Source organism: Musca domestica, unplaced genomic scaffold, assembly GCF_030504385.1.
Source record: "Musca domestica strain aabys unplaced genomic scaffold, Musca_domestica.polishedcontigs.V.1.1 20, whole genome shotgun sequence".
In the NCBI taxonomy this organism is placed as follows: Eukaryota; Metazoa; Arthropoda; class Insecta; order Diptera; family Muscidae; genus Musca; species Musca domestica.
Window position 1 is genome coordinate 3,938,506 of NW_026712250.1, and position 16,308 is coordinate 3,954,813.

General features: G+C 38.1%; 1 protein-coding gene across 2 annotated transcripts in view; it reads left to right on the top strand.

Moving 5' to 3' along the window:
• The window catches only part of LOC101899523 (coiled-coil domain-containing protein CG32809), a 62,236-nt gene that overhangs the window by 33,572 nt on the left and 12,356 nt on the right, over positions 1–16,308 (top strand). The window contains exons 10-18 of one of the 2 annotated variants that reach the window (XM_059122368.1): positions 1,360–1,474; positions 1,612–1,710; positions 5,868–6,031; positions 6,450–6,515; positions 6,706–6,789; positions 9,189–9,251; positions 9,397–9,856; positions 9,919–10,101; positions 13,669–13,762. In XM_059122368.1, coding sequence (XP_058978351.1) covers positions 1,360–1,474; positions 1,612–1,710; positions 5,868–6,031; positions 6,450–6,515; positions 6,706–6,789; positions 9,189–9,251; positions 9,397–9,856; positions 9,919–10,101; positions 13,669–13,762 — 1,328 coding nt within the window. The remainder of the gene's footprint in view (positions 1–1,359; positions 1,475–1,611; positions 1,711–5,867; positions 6,032–6,449; positions 6,516–6,705; positions 6,790–9,188; positions 9,252–9,396; positions 9,857–9,918; positions 10,102–13,668; positions 13,763–16,308) is intronic. The other variant, XM_059122369.1, reaches the window with a different exon arrangement.

The window sequence follows — 16,308 nt, forward strand, 5'->3', positions numbered from 1 at the left end:
GAACTCAAATAACAGCCTAGAACGTGTCAACAATTGCTACTATTTTTTTTTAAAGAAATAGTCCGGAAAGCTCCTTAATTGATTTCATGTCATAGTCTAGGAATTTTTCAGTCTAGAAATAACATTCTCCTGGAGTTCAATCCAGAAATATAGTCACTAAAATGACATCTACGGGTCATTTGACCATATTTTATATATTGCTACATTTTTTTAAAGAAATAGTCCAGAAATCTTTTGGATTTTTTTTGGTCGTGGCCTAAGAATTTTTCAGTCGAGAAATAAAATTTTCTACAAAAATCAATCCAGAAAAATTTAGTATCTAAAAATTAATCTTCGGATCATATGACTATTTTTTATGGATAAGATTTAAGCGCCATCTATTTGTGGAACAAGGAAACGGACACAAAGAACAGCCTAATTGTTACTAATTTTTTTTAGAAATAGTCCAGAAATATCTTGAATTTATTTCTGGTAGTAGTCTAGGAATTTTTCAGTCTAGAAATAACATTTTCCTGCAGTTCAAGCCAGTAATATAGTCATTAAAATATTATCTTCGGATCATATGACTATTTTTTGTGGATGATATTTAAGCGCCATCTATTTATGAAAATAACAAAACAGACCTTAGCAGAGATCCTTACCAATTTAGAGTCGCAAATATGACTCATGTCCAAGCTGTACTGGAAGTCTGTATGGTACCACATTACCCGTTTCAATTTGATGCAGAAAGGGGTTTCTGGGGACTCTTAGGATTGCAGTTTCGGTATATACCATATTCAAATTCCTTGGAAAGTCCATCAAACTATTCGTATGGCAATTTGATATGAATAATAAAGACACGCCATCTACTGTTGGCTAGATTTACATTAGCAAAGGCCCCCACCAACCAAAGAGATGGCTAAATAAGACAACAATGAATAACAGATGGCTCTGGGGTATGATTGAAGATATGAGTGAAGTTGGCTGCAAAAAGTGATCTGTTTTGGCTTCAGGAGGATAATAAGAAATTTTAGGACTTTTTCAACTCTGCTTCGCAAAATTTATACACAATCTCTTTAAACGTATTCCACTTGCATTTAATTTCATACTCAAATTCATATTTCCGCAATGAATTTCTGGGGGAACTACATCAATTCCGCATCTCTGACATCGATCATTGTAAATTATTACCACCAAGAAAAAACATACATAACAATTTATCTGAAAGTAGTTAGAATAACAAGTAGTTTTTAATTTTGTTGAAATGATTGAGTAAAATATTTAATTTCCTAAAATTACTATTTTTTAAAAGTAGTTTTAATAAAAAAATATATTTTCTAAAGCCAACTTCTAAAAATTGTTTTCCCCCAAAACTTTCAGATGGCTATACCAGTTCCCCGGAACGTTCAACGCGTGGCAATTATGAAGAACCTTCGTATTATCAATATGGAACAAGGGGTACGGTGATAGCACCCATTATTGATGAGGAACAAACGTAAGTGGAGATGGGAGGACAATTCCAAAAAAAAGAAGTTCCAAAATTGGCCGTCTTGTAAAATGCTGGTCCTTTCTTGTTTGTCTTTCTTTTTTTTAAATAATTTATTATATTCCTATTTTTTATGTCTTTTCCAGGGAAGTAACCATGACTGAAGACCAATATGCCCTGTATGGCATTAAAATGGGCCCCGCTGGCCGTATACCCCGCAACAATCAGATGTATGATCCGACAAGGTAAGGAATTCAATTTTTTGGGATTTTTTTTTCGGGACATTCTAGGGAATTGGTATTCATTGACTTAGCTTAAGTGCCACTCGCAAAAATAATCCATTCTAATTTCTCAAAAATTATTTAAATGATCAGTAAGTGCCACTTTCTGTAGTTCCCATTATTTCTACCTGCCAACAGATGGCACTAATGTATCAAAGAGGTCTGAACGGTTTTACTCGGTTTCTAAGAACTGGTTTAAGATGAGGGTAACTTGAAGTCTTCGCATGACATATTTTATGAAATATCATAAAGGTATGCCAGAGCCGTATTCGAATCCTGCCGTCGTTTCCCCTTATATTTTAATATTAATATACCTAGCCATGATGCCAAGCGGCTTATGTACCCTCACCTTTAGTGCCTCCGTTTATCAGTCAAAATTAGAAGCCATAGATCTTGATCTAGAATTGAAGTTGAATCAATTTCTTTTTTTTCCTTTTGCTCTATTCTCTAATTTTCGATTTCCTCCTCTTTCTAAATAATTTTATTTTTTTATTAAATATTTTTTTTCAATCCTCTTTATAATAATATTGATATGGATTTGCCGATTGCCAATACTTATTGTTTGTATAATTGGGCGAGGCTTTAACAGGTGGCAGTGAAGAACGGCGACTTCTTCGATATACCTTGATGCGTTTCACATTTGTCGTGGTGGCCATGGTTGAGGTCATCGGATGGAAATAAGTGGAACCTGAAAATGATATTCAAAATAAATTACAATTTCAAACAGTTATAGCGAAAAATATTCGATAGTGGGAAGAGAGTCGCCTAATCTTATGGGGAAAAAATTCTTTAATTTGTTCTCCAAAGAAAAAAACCTTAGTTTTTTTTAAATTTTCTCAATTTTCCAGAACATTCTTTCTCCTTTAAAAAATTGTACATTAAGTCTTAATTGTTGCCTAAATTCATCTGTTCTGCCACTGGACATTCATGATGCCATAGTGCCATCTATATTTCATTCTACAGAGAAACGTGCAGTATCCTTCTTTGCTATTTTTCTTAGGCAGAATTTGAGGCATGGAAGAGGTTTTCCTGTACGTCTTAAAGTCGCTTACAGCCTGAGTAGAAATTATTTCAGGTAATTTTTCGAGGAGGCATCTCAGTGCCATCTATCTCTGGATTTTTCCTTAAAGTATTTAAAATGTAGGAAGCGTTTTTGTTATCTAAATTGCTACCAAATCACATGTAGATGGCGTGCCCTAAATGTCATAGCATGCCTCTTGATATGTCTGTTCTAAACTAAGTACAGATTCTCTGAGAATATGTGTCATAGCTCATCTCAGCGCTATCTGTCTGTTCTCAATGTATTTTAAACATCACAAAATTTAAAATACATTTAGAAATTATTTTCAAAGACAGATGGCTCTGAGTGCCTTTGCTAGTCATGTTTTTAACATTATGAAATATAGATGTAGTATTCTGAAAGCCATTATCGTGCAAATTTCCTATTCTTGCCTGAATAAAATTAGGAAATCAGAATCGGACTGTATCTTACCTTTACTTTTAATCGACTGCACAATCAGACACAATAAATATCCTCCAAATGAAAGAAACGATAAAGCTGTGACACTAATCTGAAATAATATTTGCAGTTTGGAAGGTTTTTCCTCTTCCCAGGACTCGTGATGGGATGCTGGTGCATAGCCGGGATGTGATGGATCCTCATAACCTCTAAAATGAAAAAAAAAATTAAAAACAACTTTAAAAGGCAAGAAAATTATGTCATACCTCGATTCGGCCATGAGGGCCATAGATGAAGGGTTGAAACACTTCTCATCCTTTGTCTCATCACAATCGGGTCCTGTTGTTTCCAGATAACGATTTTCTGGCTCAGGCTCAATAAGTTCAACTTTATTTAGAGATTTTTGTAAAACCAATAGCTCAGTGATGGATAGGTCCTGTAGGCAATTTCCGAACAGCGAGGGATCGGTAACTGGAGGGCAGAGAGAGGAAATATTTGGAATATATTGATGGGAAAATTACAATTATTTCCTACTTACCACTACATGAATCTGCCGACTCAAATGATTCCATGGTCTTTTCACTCTTAACTGCAAGTGACAACTGCAGGAAAACAAAAAGGAAAATTGGAAAAATGTTTTAGTGTCTCACAGACCTAGAAAGCATGGGTGCAGTGAGAATCGTTAACAGAGCATGACAAATGAAAATATTTCATTAACTTTTCATCGTCGCCAGTCGAGATGCATTGAGGGGGGTATTATAAGTTAGGCATCGTGTTTGGAACAATATGGGCTATTTGGCAGACCAGGAGGTCTTCTTGTCTGTCCAAAAGACCTAGAGGTCTTTTAGGTTGTCCACAAGACCTGGAGGTCTTTCAGTATTTTTGGAGGTCTTTAAAGTTGTGCAAAAGACTTGGAAGCCTTCTAGACTCTTCAGAAGACTTGGAGGTCTTCTTAGCTGTCCGGAATTCAAAATTTAATTAATTTACGATTTCTGCAGGGGATTTTTGCTGGCCAGAGAACACCCATAGGAGAGTTATATGACAGATAAGTCACCTAGAATAAGGCTGTCTGGAAGACCTTGATGCCTTCCAGGCTATCTGGAAGACCTGGAGGTCTCCTTTTCTGTCCAATAGACCTGGAAGTCTTCTAGTCTATCCAAAAGATGTGGAGGTCTTCTGTTTGTTCTGTTTTGTCCAAAAGGCCTGAAGGTCTTCTAGGCTGTACAAAAGATCTGGAAGATTTGGAGGTCTTCTAGGCTGTCCAGAAAACCTTGAGGTTCCCATCATTTATTTTTTTTCTTCCTTCATTTCTTGAAGTTCAAATTTTCGTGCGACAATCTATCAAGAAACCCAGCAACAATTTTTCATATGTGAGTAAGGTTAGGTTAGGTTAAAGGACGCGCGGTTACAATATGGCAACCGCTCCACTCGGAGACCTATAGGTCCATTGTGTTCATCCTACAAGAATATTAAGAAAAGAGGAAGAAGTGGTTGATAGAAGAGGTGAAGATAAGAGATAAAGTTATAGAGTGTGATCTACGGCTGAGTAGTTTGCCGTGTCGTCTTTAGCCACATGAATTTTCTGGCTAATTGAAGGATTACTATGGGGTCAGTGTTAGAAAAATAAAGACAGATCATGTGACACTAGTTCTCCCACCAGTCTCTGTCTCACATTAATGAGTGCCAGGCAGTGGCAGAGCAAGTGTTCGAATGTCTCGATTTCTTTTTCATCTTGGCAGATCCCAAAGTAGTCAATATCATCGCTGTCCCATTTCGAAGTCATAGCCCTCATCTTACAATGACCTGTGATGATAGCCACCAAAAGTTTTAGATCACTCTTCGACAATGACAGTAGCGAGCTTGTTCTCTTCTCTGAGAGTGTGGGCCAGATTCTTTTGGAGATGGTGCATGCCATTTCGTCCAGCCATTTTTGTTGAATTCTCTCAGAGTTATGTCTATGAATGACCTGTAGGAAGTGGCACAGTGGTGGTTTAACCGAGTTATCTACCTCAATTGTAGTTGATTCGGGTCCTGGCCTGACCAATTCCTTTGCAGTCTCGTTACCTGGGATGTTATAATGGCCAGGAACCCAACAGAGCTTGATGGACAACCCAGTGTTTTCCAAGGCTTTCCTGTAGTTCAAAACAGCCCTAGACTTGATAGTAAAGGAATTTAAGGCCTTCAGTGCCGCTTGACTATCGACATATATATGGACACCGGACCGCTGACCTCAGTGTTCCTCGTGACCAGCAGGTTTGTGGCCTTTTTGACCACCAAAGATTTCCGCCTGAAATACGCTACAGTCGTTTTCAAGCTTGTAGGATTCACGAACATTAAGGGTATCACAGAAGACACCAGCTCCCATACCACACTCCATCTTTGAATCGTCGTTATAAACAGCTATGCCGCGGAAGGGTGGGTTGTTATGGGCCCAGGCGTCTCTGTATGGTATGTGTGGGTCAGGTGGGTCGAAGTTCAACCGTGGTGAAATATGTGGAAGTAATATGACAATTAAGTTTTTCGCAGGAAACTTCTAGGAGCTTCGCAGAATAAAATACCCCATAATAGTCCCTTGCTTTGGCTGTTTTCTTTCCATCTTGACTATCATCCACCGAACCTAACTTGCAATTTCATTCTTTTCCTTTTTTTTCTATTCCCCTAGGCCAGAAGACCTGCATCGCTTTCGCGTCGAACACATGGAACGACAGCTGGCCAATTTGACAGGGCTGGTGCAAAAAGCGTTGGTAAATCAAAATCCACAAATAGCTCCCATACCAGTGCCAACATTGGACCCCAACTATTTGGTAGTACCCACACCATGCCATGGTATGTTAGTTAGTACCCGCCGCCAGAAGACGCAATTAGCGACACATGGTTTCATTCATTCCTTCAATCGTTCACTCAAAACGCTCGCTCATGGTGCCAAACATCTTTTGTTGTTGTTTGTGTTGTTATTTTCTGTTTATTGTTACTGTCATTTAAACGCCACCGCTTTATGAACATTTTGCCAACATCTGCCAAGAAAAGCAAAAAAACAACAACATTCAATTATAATTTATGTTTTATTTTGTTGTAAACAAAATTTCACCTTTTTTTTGTCGCATTTTTACACTGAAAAAAAATATGTTCTCTCCAAGCTTTTCATAACTCCTCACCTGTATTTTTCCTCGGATTTTTTATTTTTCCCTCGCTTTTGTTGTCAAATACTCTTCACCTGGCTTCACTGAAAATTTCACAATTTTAGTTAATGGTGCCGGAGATGATCAGTATGTCCGGGAAAAGGCTCCCAAACTGGGTAAGAATGCCTGTGGTAAGTATTTTGAGTCACGGCCGAGGTGGAGGTGGAAAGCCAATGTTACTAAAAATAAGAAATTTCATTCCATGGCCTTCCATCTCCCGCCAAAGGATAACCACGATCTCCAAACCAAATTCTGAGATTCACATCCATTCACAAACCATTGCTAACCCAACATCTTTGTCTGCGAACTCTCTTTTTGTAGGCAAATCGGTATCGTTTGAGAAGAGCGTCTCATTTAGCGATGACATACAGGGTATTCCAAAATCACATAGTCCTCAACATGCTGGTAATTTACAAATACGACATTTTTGGTTTTTTGATACAATATTTTCAATTCAATTTAGTTGGAAAAAGTGCAGGTCTGAAAAAAGGGCCGAGTAGGTCTTCTAGACTGTCTATCAAACTTCAGAGTCTTTTAGACACCTAGAAGACATGGAGGTCTTCTGAGCTGTCCAGATGACCTGGAGATCTAGAAGACCATGAAGCCTTCCAAGCTGTCAAGCAGACCTGGAGGTCTCATAACCTGTCCAAAAGACCAGAAGATTTTTCAGTATTTTTGGAGGTATTTTAGGTTGTTCAGAAGGCCTGGAAATCTTCTAGGCTGTACAGAAGGCCTGGAGATCTTCTAGGCTGTACAGAAGACCAAAAGCCTGTCCAGAAGACCTGGAAGTCTGCTAGGCTCTCTGAAAGAGCTTGAGACCTTTCAGGCTGTACAGAAGAGCTGGTGATCTTTTAGGCTGTTCAGAAGACTTCTAGGCTGTCTCGAAGACCTGGAAGTCTTCTAGGCTGTCTAGATGGCCTGTAGGTCTTCTAGGCCGTCCAGAAGACCTAGAACTCTTCTAGTCTGTCCAGAAGACCTAGAGCTCTTCTAGGCTATCTAAAAGACCTAGAACTCTTCTAGGCTGTACAGAAAAATTGAGGGTCTTTTAGGCTGCCTAGAAGACTTGGAAGTCTTGTAGACTTTCCAGAAGGCCTGGAAGTCTTCTAGGCTGCCCAGAAGACTAAGAGGTCTTCTAGGCTGTCCAGAAGACTTGGAGGTCTTCTAGGCTGCCCAGAAGACTAAGAGGTCTTCTAGGCTGTCCAGAAGACTTGGAGGTCTTCTAGGCTGCCCAGAAGACTTGGAGGTCTTCTAGGCTGTCCAGAAGACTTGGAGGTCTTCTGGGCTGTCCAGAAGACTTGGAGGTCTTCTGGGCTGTCCAGAAGACTTGGAGGTCTTCTGGGCTGTCCAGAAGACTTGGAGGTCTTCTGGGCTGTCCAGAAGACTTGGAGGTCTTCTGGGCTGTCCAGAAGACTTGGAGGTCTTCTGGGCTGTCCAGAAGACTTGGAGGTCTTCTGGGCTGTCCAGAAGACTTGGAGGTCTTCTGGGCTGTCCAGCAGTACTGGAGGTTTTCTAGGCTATCCAGCAGTACTGGAGGTTTTCTAGGCTATCCAGAGGCTTTCCAGGCTATTTTGAGCTGTCCAGAAGACCTGTTGGTCTTCTAGGCTATTCAAACGACCTGAGGGTCTTTAGGCTATCCAAAAGACCTGAGGGTCTTTAAGCTGTCCAGAAGACCTGGAGGTCTTCTAGGCTGTCCCTAAGACCGGGAGGTCTTCTAGGCTGTTTCGAAGACCTGGAGGTCTTCTGAGCTGTTCCGAAGACTTCTAGGTCTTCTAGTCTCTCCAGAAGACCTGTAGGCTGTCCTGTAAGCCTAGAAGTCTTCTGGACAGTTTTGAAGACCCAGTGGTCTTCGGGGTTGTCTAAAAGACCTCAGGGTCATCTAGAATAACTCAGGCTTTTTTGGTACGCCTAAACGTCCTCAGGCTCTTCTGGGCTGTCTAGAAGGCCTCAGGGTCTTCTTGGCTGTCTAGAAGACCCCAGTGTTTTCTACGCTGTCTAAAAGACCTCAGGGTCTTCTTGATTGTCTGGAAGACCCTAGAGTCTTCTGAACCCAGGATCTTCTTGGCTTTCTAGAAGACCCCGTGGACTTCTGGAATGTCTGGGGCATCCCGGGGTCTTCTGGGCTGCCTTGGAGACCTCAGGGTCCCCAAGGCTCTCTTGAAGACCCCAGGGTCTTCTTGGCTGTCTGGAAGACCTCAGCAGCTGCCGTGCCACCTACAAAATCACAGTCTCTTCTGGACAGTCTAGAATTCTTCAGAGGCTTCTAGGCTGGGTAGAAGACCTCAGGGTTTTCTTGGCCGACTAGGGTCTTCGTGGCTATATAGAGGGCTACAGTGTCTTCCTGGTTGTCAGGTTCTTTGTGGCCCTGGGGTCTTCTATATAACCCCTATGATGCTGTAAAGACCTCCACGTCCTTTTTTGTTGACCTGCTCTTATATTCCAGTATTGCATGTTTGAATTCTACCTCTTGCGCTTAAGTTACGAATTTGTATTATTTGCCATCAACTCCCCATATTAGTCCAGGATATCAGGCCTCTTCTAGTAGTTTGTGGTCCCATTTCAATAGCTTGAAACCTGCCAAAAATCTATGCTTCTTTCGTAGACTAAACTTTCAAGAAAAAACTTTTCCTCCCTCCAAAAAATATTAGTTTAGTGCATGCGACCCCTTCTCCCCAATATTTCCAATCCGCCAATCAGTGTTTTCTTTGATTTGAATGTTCGAAATAAATATTTATAACAAAAATAATGAAGAACTGTGTTTTATAACAACAACAAAACTTCCGAACCGTGAATCGTTCGTTATAAAGCTGATACCAAGCCCACAAAACCAGCCATAAAATCCTCCACTTTGCCAAGAACCTCATCACAAGGTAAGAGCCAAGGTTAATATCGAAAACGACACGCCTCTCCTTCTATTTTACACTTTTTTGGTGTAGAAGCTTCTGCTACTCCTTAAAAAAGGGGATCCTGAGATACTAACATGATGCCTTTTCTTTCCCTTCCCCCGCACTCTAGAACGAGATCGCCTTAAACCGCCACCACCTCCCAAACCCATGGTATTGGCCCAAACCGCCCACAATAATTATCGTGCCGATATTGCCCTGGCCCCGGAGGTCTATAATCATTTGAGGGGCCTGCAAAAGAAGGCAAAAGATTTGCGTACCGAGGTCAGGACCCTGCGACGTCTGTCCCAGGCCCAGGCAGTGGCCGTAAGGGAAGACATCAAAAGTACATTTATGCGTATTCGAGCCACCCTCCTGGCCAGCAGCGGTAGCATATGGGGTCATCAGGATCAGGATGCCACACGGATATCACGCGAGGAGGAGCTGTACAAGCAGGAAGTTATACGTCTGGAAAAGGATTTAAGTGATCTGGAGTCATCGGTGGAAAGTCTAAGGGGAGAGGTCATAAATCGTAGGACAAGAGTCAATATGACGGCCGTGGAAGATATGGCTTTGGTGCTGAGCAGAGCAAGGTGGGGAAGGAGGGGGTTTAGTTGGAAAACTAGAAACTAATAAGAATGTTCTCTTTTTTTAGTAAAACCGTTGCCGAATTGAAAATGAAATTCCCCGCTTTGTCCAATGGCCTGCGCTGCATTTTATCGAATGAAATGGAAAAAGTCGTCAGAGAAGAAAAGTTCCTAAAAGAAGAACCCGATCGCTTGGAATCGGCCTTGAGAAGATGCAAAAAGTTAACTGGTACTTTGGTGACATTGAAGAGGTGAGTTGAAAAATTACGGATAAAGGCAAGGTTGTAGTATATGTGTACGTTTTTATAGCATAATTTTAGGCGTTTCCAAGAATTTTTTGAAAAGAATAACGCTGTTTATTTGAAATATGTTGGGTGAACCTGAAAGTATGCTTTAAAAATGCTGTATAAAACAAACTCACTTTCCACGTCACCCTAAGGTTATCTTCAATATTTTTATAGCATATCTTTGGGGTTTAAGAACTTCTTATGATAATATGACTGAAACTAACATAGCCTCGAGATCTCTGTTTAACTAAAATCTCTCCCTTCTACAAAGGGTAGCCCAGTTACTCCTCCCTCTTGAAGTTTCCACCTTCTTAGTTTTTGCAGGCTTCAACTACCCTGCTGAATCATCTTCATTTGTCGTCTTTTTATGTCAATTAAAGTTTGCTCCTTCTGCCGGCTTCAACTTCCCTGCAGAATTTTCTTCATGTATCGTCTGGATCTTTCTGAGGCCAATCAAGCTTTCTTATTCTAGCAGCTTCATTTTACAGACATCGGATTATTTGCTCTTTCTCTGTCGAAAGCAATCGCCCATTTGTGACTTTAATTTTCTCGGCATCGTTTCTCTTATTTAAGTTCCTTTTTCCGAACGGCTCTCGGTTGCAGAAAAATCGGTCATACGTGTCTTAGTAAACAATAGCTGTCTAGAGAATTATGGTTTCGTATCCGAAAATGCCTACTTCAACAGTTCCGCGCAAATTTTATCGTCTTTACTGGTATCAAGCCTTTTCCTGCATCCTTGGGCATGTAAAAGTCGATCTCTTTTGAAGGTCCCACATGCTTTGTCGGACTTTTTCATTTCTTAACCGAGATTTCGAGACCTCCTGGCATGTTAGAGGGCGTACATTTTTTTCTTTAACATGTGATATCATGGTCTGCAAACACCTTCCTACTAAATATCTTGTTCTGCTGTCTAGTCTCCACAGTGAACTTGGTCTTTTCCCTCTTTTTCCAAATTCGAACTGAAGTGAAGTTTCTGAAGAACGAGCCTATTGCCTTGATATTATGTTTCTCTTTTCTCTACCCGATCTTCCGACAGCCTGACGTTGTATCCGCTCTTTGTCCAATTCGGAGTGAAATTCTTCCACTTGTTTCTCCAATAACTCACGTTTTCTTTGCTTTCTCTATATCCTTGATTTTCAGTGAGAGTGTAAAGAGAATTGCTCTCGTTGAGAGCACGCGTGCCTTAAATCCAGCGCAAGCCTCTTATTTCTCGTAGTTGATTTGGCAATAACCACGTCCAATTTTCAAACTTCTGATTCAGGGTTTATATTTTACGGACTTCTTGATTGGCTATATTACGACCTGACTCCACATGAATTATTTGATGTAGATTCAGGTATTGGAAGAAATCCCAGAAGACAAAAATATTCTGTCTTTGCATTTAGGGACTTCGGGAAGTCCCAAAATTGACCCAAATTGTATTTGCAAATAGTGTGGGGTAAAGTAATTGACTTCTTTATACCCTCCACCATACATGGTATGTAGGGTGTATTAAGTTCGTCATTCCGTTTGAAACTCATCTAAATCATAAATAATAATCTCATCATAAATAATAATTTTAGACATAACCAGGTATATATATTCTTGATCGGCGTAACATTCCAAGACGATTTAGCCTTGTTCGCCCAACCGTCCGTCCGTCCGTCCGTCTGTCTGTCCATCCGTTGTAATCACGCTAGAGTCGAAAACAAATTAAGATAGGAAGATAAAATTTTGCACCGATCAGTCTTTAGTCTGCAGGCGGGACAAGTTCGAATATGGGCTATATATGGGTCCATTATATCGTATGGGCCCCACACAACGATATCCCTCGGTATTCGGAATTTTGATGATTTTAGCCACATTTTTCAATGGAATTATCTAAACTTATACACAAGGAGTTCTATGGGAGTACTTTACCTCCTGAAAGAAAATTGTCTATATAGGTCCACAATATCGCATACCCCACATATAACGGTACCGCCGATATTCGGTATTTTGATGATTTTAGCGTCATTATTAATCGAAGCTGTTTCAAATTTCGTATTTGAACTTCGTAAGGGGCACTTCAATCTATGACGGAAAATTTTCTACTCTGCACCACTACTTCGTATAGCCCCCATTTAACGATACCTCCGATATTCGGTATTTTGATAATTTTATCGACATTAATTAACGGAATTGTTTCAAATTAGGTATTTGAAGTTCTTAATGGGTACTACAGTCTGTAACAGAAAATTGTTTATGCAGGTCCAGGTCTTCGTATAGCCCCCATGTAGCGATACCTCCCGATATTCGGTATTTTGATTATTTTAGCTACATTATTTTCCGGAATTGTTTAAAATTTCGTATTTGAAGTTCATAAGGGGCACTTCAACCTATGACGGAAATTTTTCTGTCCTCCTCCACTACTTACCTCCCGATATTCGGTATTTTAATGGTTTTTAAGGCATTTGTAGACCGGAATTGTTTCAAATTTCGTATTTGAAGTTTCTAATGGGTACTACAGCCTGTGACAGAAAATTGCCTATGCAGGTCCAGGTCTTCGTATAGCCCTCATATAACAATACCTCCCAATATTCGGCATTTTGATGCTTTTAGCTACATTTTTTAGCGGAATTGTTTCAAATTTTGTATTTGAGATTCGAAATGGGTTATACAATCTATGATGGAAAATTTTCTATTCTTCTCCACTACGATACCTCCCGATATTCGGTATTTTGAGGCTTTTAGAGACATTATTTACCGGAATTATTTATAATTGCGTATTTGAAGTTCCCACTAAATACTACAACCTATATCAAAAAAGTTGCTTATGCACGTCCAGGTCTTCTCATATACAGCGGTACCTCCCTATATTTGGTATTTTGATAATTTTAACGACATTATTCACCGGAATTATTTTAAAATTCCTATTTGCACTTCGTGTTTTGGTATAGACCAATTATATCACAGCCATATTCGATATTTTTCAGATTTTAACAGAATTTTTAACGCATTTTTTTTTTTGAAAATTTCTAAATTCGCTCCAAATTATGGAGGGTATTTAAAGTTCGGCCCGGTCGAACTTCTTTTTTTGCTTGTTTTATTATTATAAACTCAAATGTTTGGAATCAGTTAATTCCTATTTTATTTTTTTTTTTTTTTTTTTGTTGGATCCAATTTTGATATTTATGTTGTGGCCTTGCAAAATTGCATTTGTACAACAAAACAATGTTTTTTTTTTTTGTGATATTGGGAAACAACTATTTATGTGTCGGATTAAAACTACAAGACAATTATGGCTTGATTAAATTCAAACATTGATTGAAATCGAGAAAAAAAGAAATTAATGAATTTAAGGTTAACTGGGGGCAGAGGAAACAAAATTCCAAAAAAAAAAAAAAAAAAAAAAAAAAAAAAAAAAAAAAAACAAAAATAAACTTTAACATTACTCACCTTTTGCTCAGGGCCTTATTCCAATGGTGATGTTGAGGATGATGACTTGCATAAATGCTGTTGTATTTCAGTTTTGATTTTCTCGAAAATTTCTTTGCTTTTTCACATTTTCAGATTGGCCAGTGTCCAGGAACAACGTTTGCCACCCACTGAGCCGCCAATCAATGAAGATCCTCCCCGTTCTGCTGATGTTCCCGTGCCCGATAAGGTAAGTTTAGTTGATTGCCTGGGTGGCCAAAACTCAAATGCATAGTCTTTCCAAACACCCACACACACACATACACACGAAAACAATGACTTAGCCAAATTCCCCCTATTTCACTGCCCCCCATATATTACCCTTAACCCCCCTTAGCCCCCGAAAACAAACAAGAAAACCCAACAGAAAGCACATCACTTTAGAGGCTTTTTCAAAAAAAAAAATACAGAAACAACCATTTGTTTGAACAAAATGCTAATCAACAACAACAAATACCTTATAGTTTTTAAAAAAATTAAAAAAATTTGATTTTTGCATTAAACGTAATTTAATCATAGTTGAAAGATTAGTTCCAAAAAAACCCATATTAAAACGCAAAACCGTCTTATCACCATGAAGTTGTAAATTCTGTTTTTTTTTTTTTTTTTGATTCTGTTTTGGTTTGATTTGTTTCTTTTGTTATGTTTCTGGTTGGAGTTTTTTTGAAAGAATTTCCAGAATTCAAAAATTATTTCAAATAAAAAATTTGATTAATTTTATTTTTTCGTTCTTAAGTTGGAAAGTAGAAAGCTGCAGTTAAACCATAACCCCCTATTTTTCCGCAAAGCAAAAAAAATTATATTTTCCAAAAAATATTACAACAACAATAATTACCTAAATTAGATCTGTGTGTATATATACATAACCTTAACCCAAAAAAAAATTTAAAAAAAAATATTCAAAAAAACAAAAAAATCCCAGTTGAACAGGGTTATGAGGAACCTCAGGCCTCTAAGGGGCCATTTTGAATAAGTTCTAATTCCAATTTTTGCAATTGATGTTCATCCTAACCCTGTCCACCTGTCCATTGGCTAGTCTAAGTATTGTATTTTTGAAATTGAGTTATGAATTTGAAATATTTGTTTATATTACCAAAAAAAATATTCAAAATTTATTTTCCATAGAAATTTTTTTGATTTGTGTGGTTCGAAAAAAAAACTAAAAAATATTTAAAATTATTTTTTTCAGTTCAATTATACCTATTTTGCAATTGGCTATAACATATTTTCTAATTTTCCAATTTTTAAGTTTTCAATATTTTTTTTTTAAATTTTTTTTTTAACTATACCTCTCTTCATTTAATTAAACTCGAAAAAATATCGAAAAAAAACTTAACTCAAAATTGGTGATATTATTTTCAAAATAATTTTATTTCTTCCTCCATTCAACAACCAAGTTTCAAAGAAACGCTTCACCGATTCTCCAACTAGTCTCTGAAGAGTAGCAACAACAACAACAAAAAATCCAAAATAACCATAAAAACGTCTCAAAACTATTAGAGCAAAACAAACCTAAAAAACAAAACACTTTTGTAGTTCATTTTTTTTTCAATTCTTAATTTTGAAATTTTGAAAAAAAACAAAATATCAATGAACAGAATCGGTGCAATCTTATCATTCGAAGAAGACATCACCACCAAAATAGTAATTATTTATTGCATTTTCAAATCAAAATCAAATCACAACAGCAGGGGAGCCAAATTGTATAGCCCACAAATGCTGCGCAACAAAGGAAGTCAAGCAATGACAAAATATAATTTTTTACACCATGGGACATTTAAATAGGTATTTTTCTATGTTTAACCATGATTTTAACTTATCTGCCAGAGTTAGACACATTTTGTGGCAGTTAAGAGCAATTCGCACATATTTTGTTTATTTAACAATTAAAAATATAGCCGTTATCAAAATATGGTTGACGGGCGCAGAATTGCTTTTTAAGTAATTTCATGTTGTGGCTCTTACAAATAGAGCACAGTTGTACATTTAGGTTACCTGCCACATAATTGGTTCTTAAGTGTAATGCTCAACTTCAGTTGAGAATTCCAATGGCAAAGTAGAATTTCTTACACCGTGGGAAATTTAAATAGATATTTTTCTATTTTTGCAATGATTTTAACTTACCTGCCATGGTAAAGCACATTTTGTGGCAGTTAAATGCAATTCGTATTTAACAATTAAAAATGTAGCCGTTACGAAAACGGCTGACCGGCACAGAATTGTTTTTTAAGCATAGCGCTCAATTTCATTTTGTGGCTCTTACAAATAGAGCACAGTTATGCCATTAGTTTACCTGCCACATAATTGGCTTTCAAGTATAATGCTTAACTTCCGGTAAGAATTTCAATGACAAAATAGAATTTTTTAGACCATGGGAAATTTGAAAAGGTATTTTTTCTTTTATTGCAGTGGTTTTTACTTACCTGCCACAGTTAGACACATTTTGTGGCAGTTAAGCGCAATTCGCACATATTTTGTGTATTTAAAAATTAAAAATGTAGCCGTTATCGAAAACGGCTGACTAGCACAGAATTGTTTCTTAAGCCTTGTAATTAATTTCACTTCGTCGCTGTTAGAAATAGTACACAGTTATGCCATTAGTTTACCTGCCACCTAAATGGCTCCTAAGTGTAGTACTCAACTTCACATTTTGTCTCTTAAGACTAGTACTCAATTTTAGGATTTCTTTAAAAATATGGAATTTTAATATTTTGGAAAATAATGTCTGTGGCAACT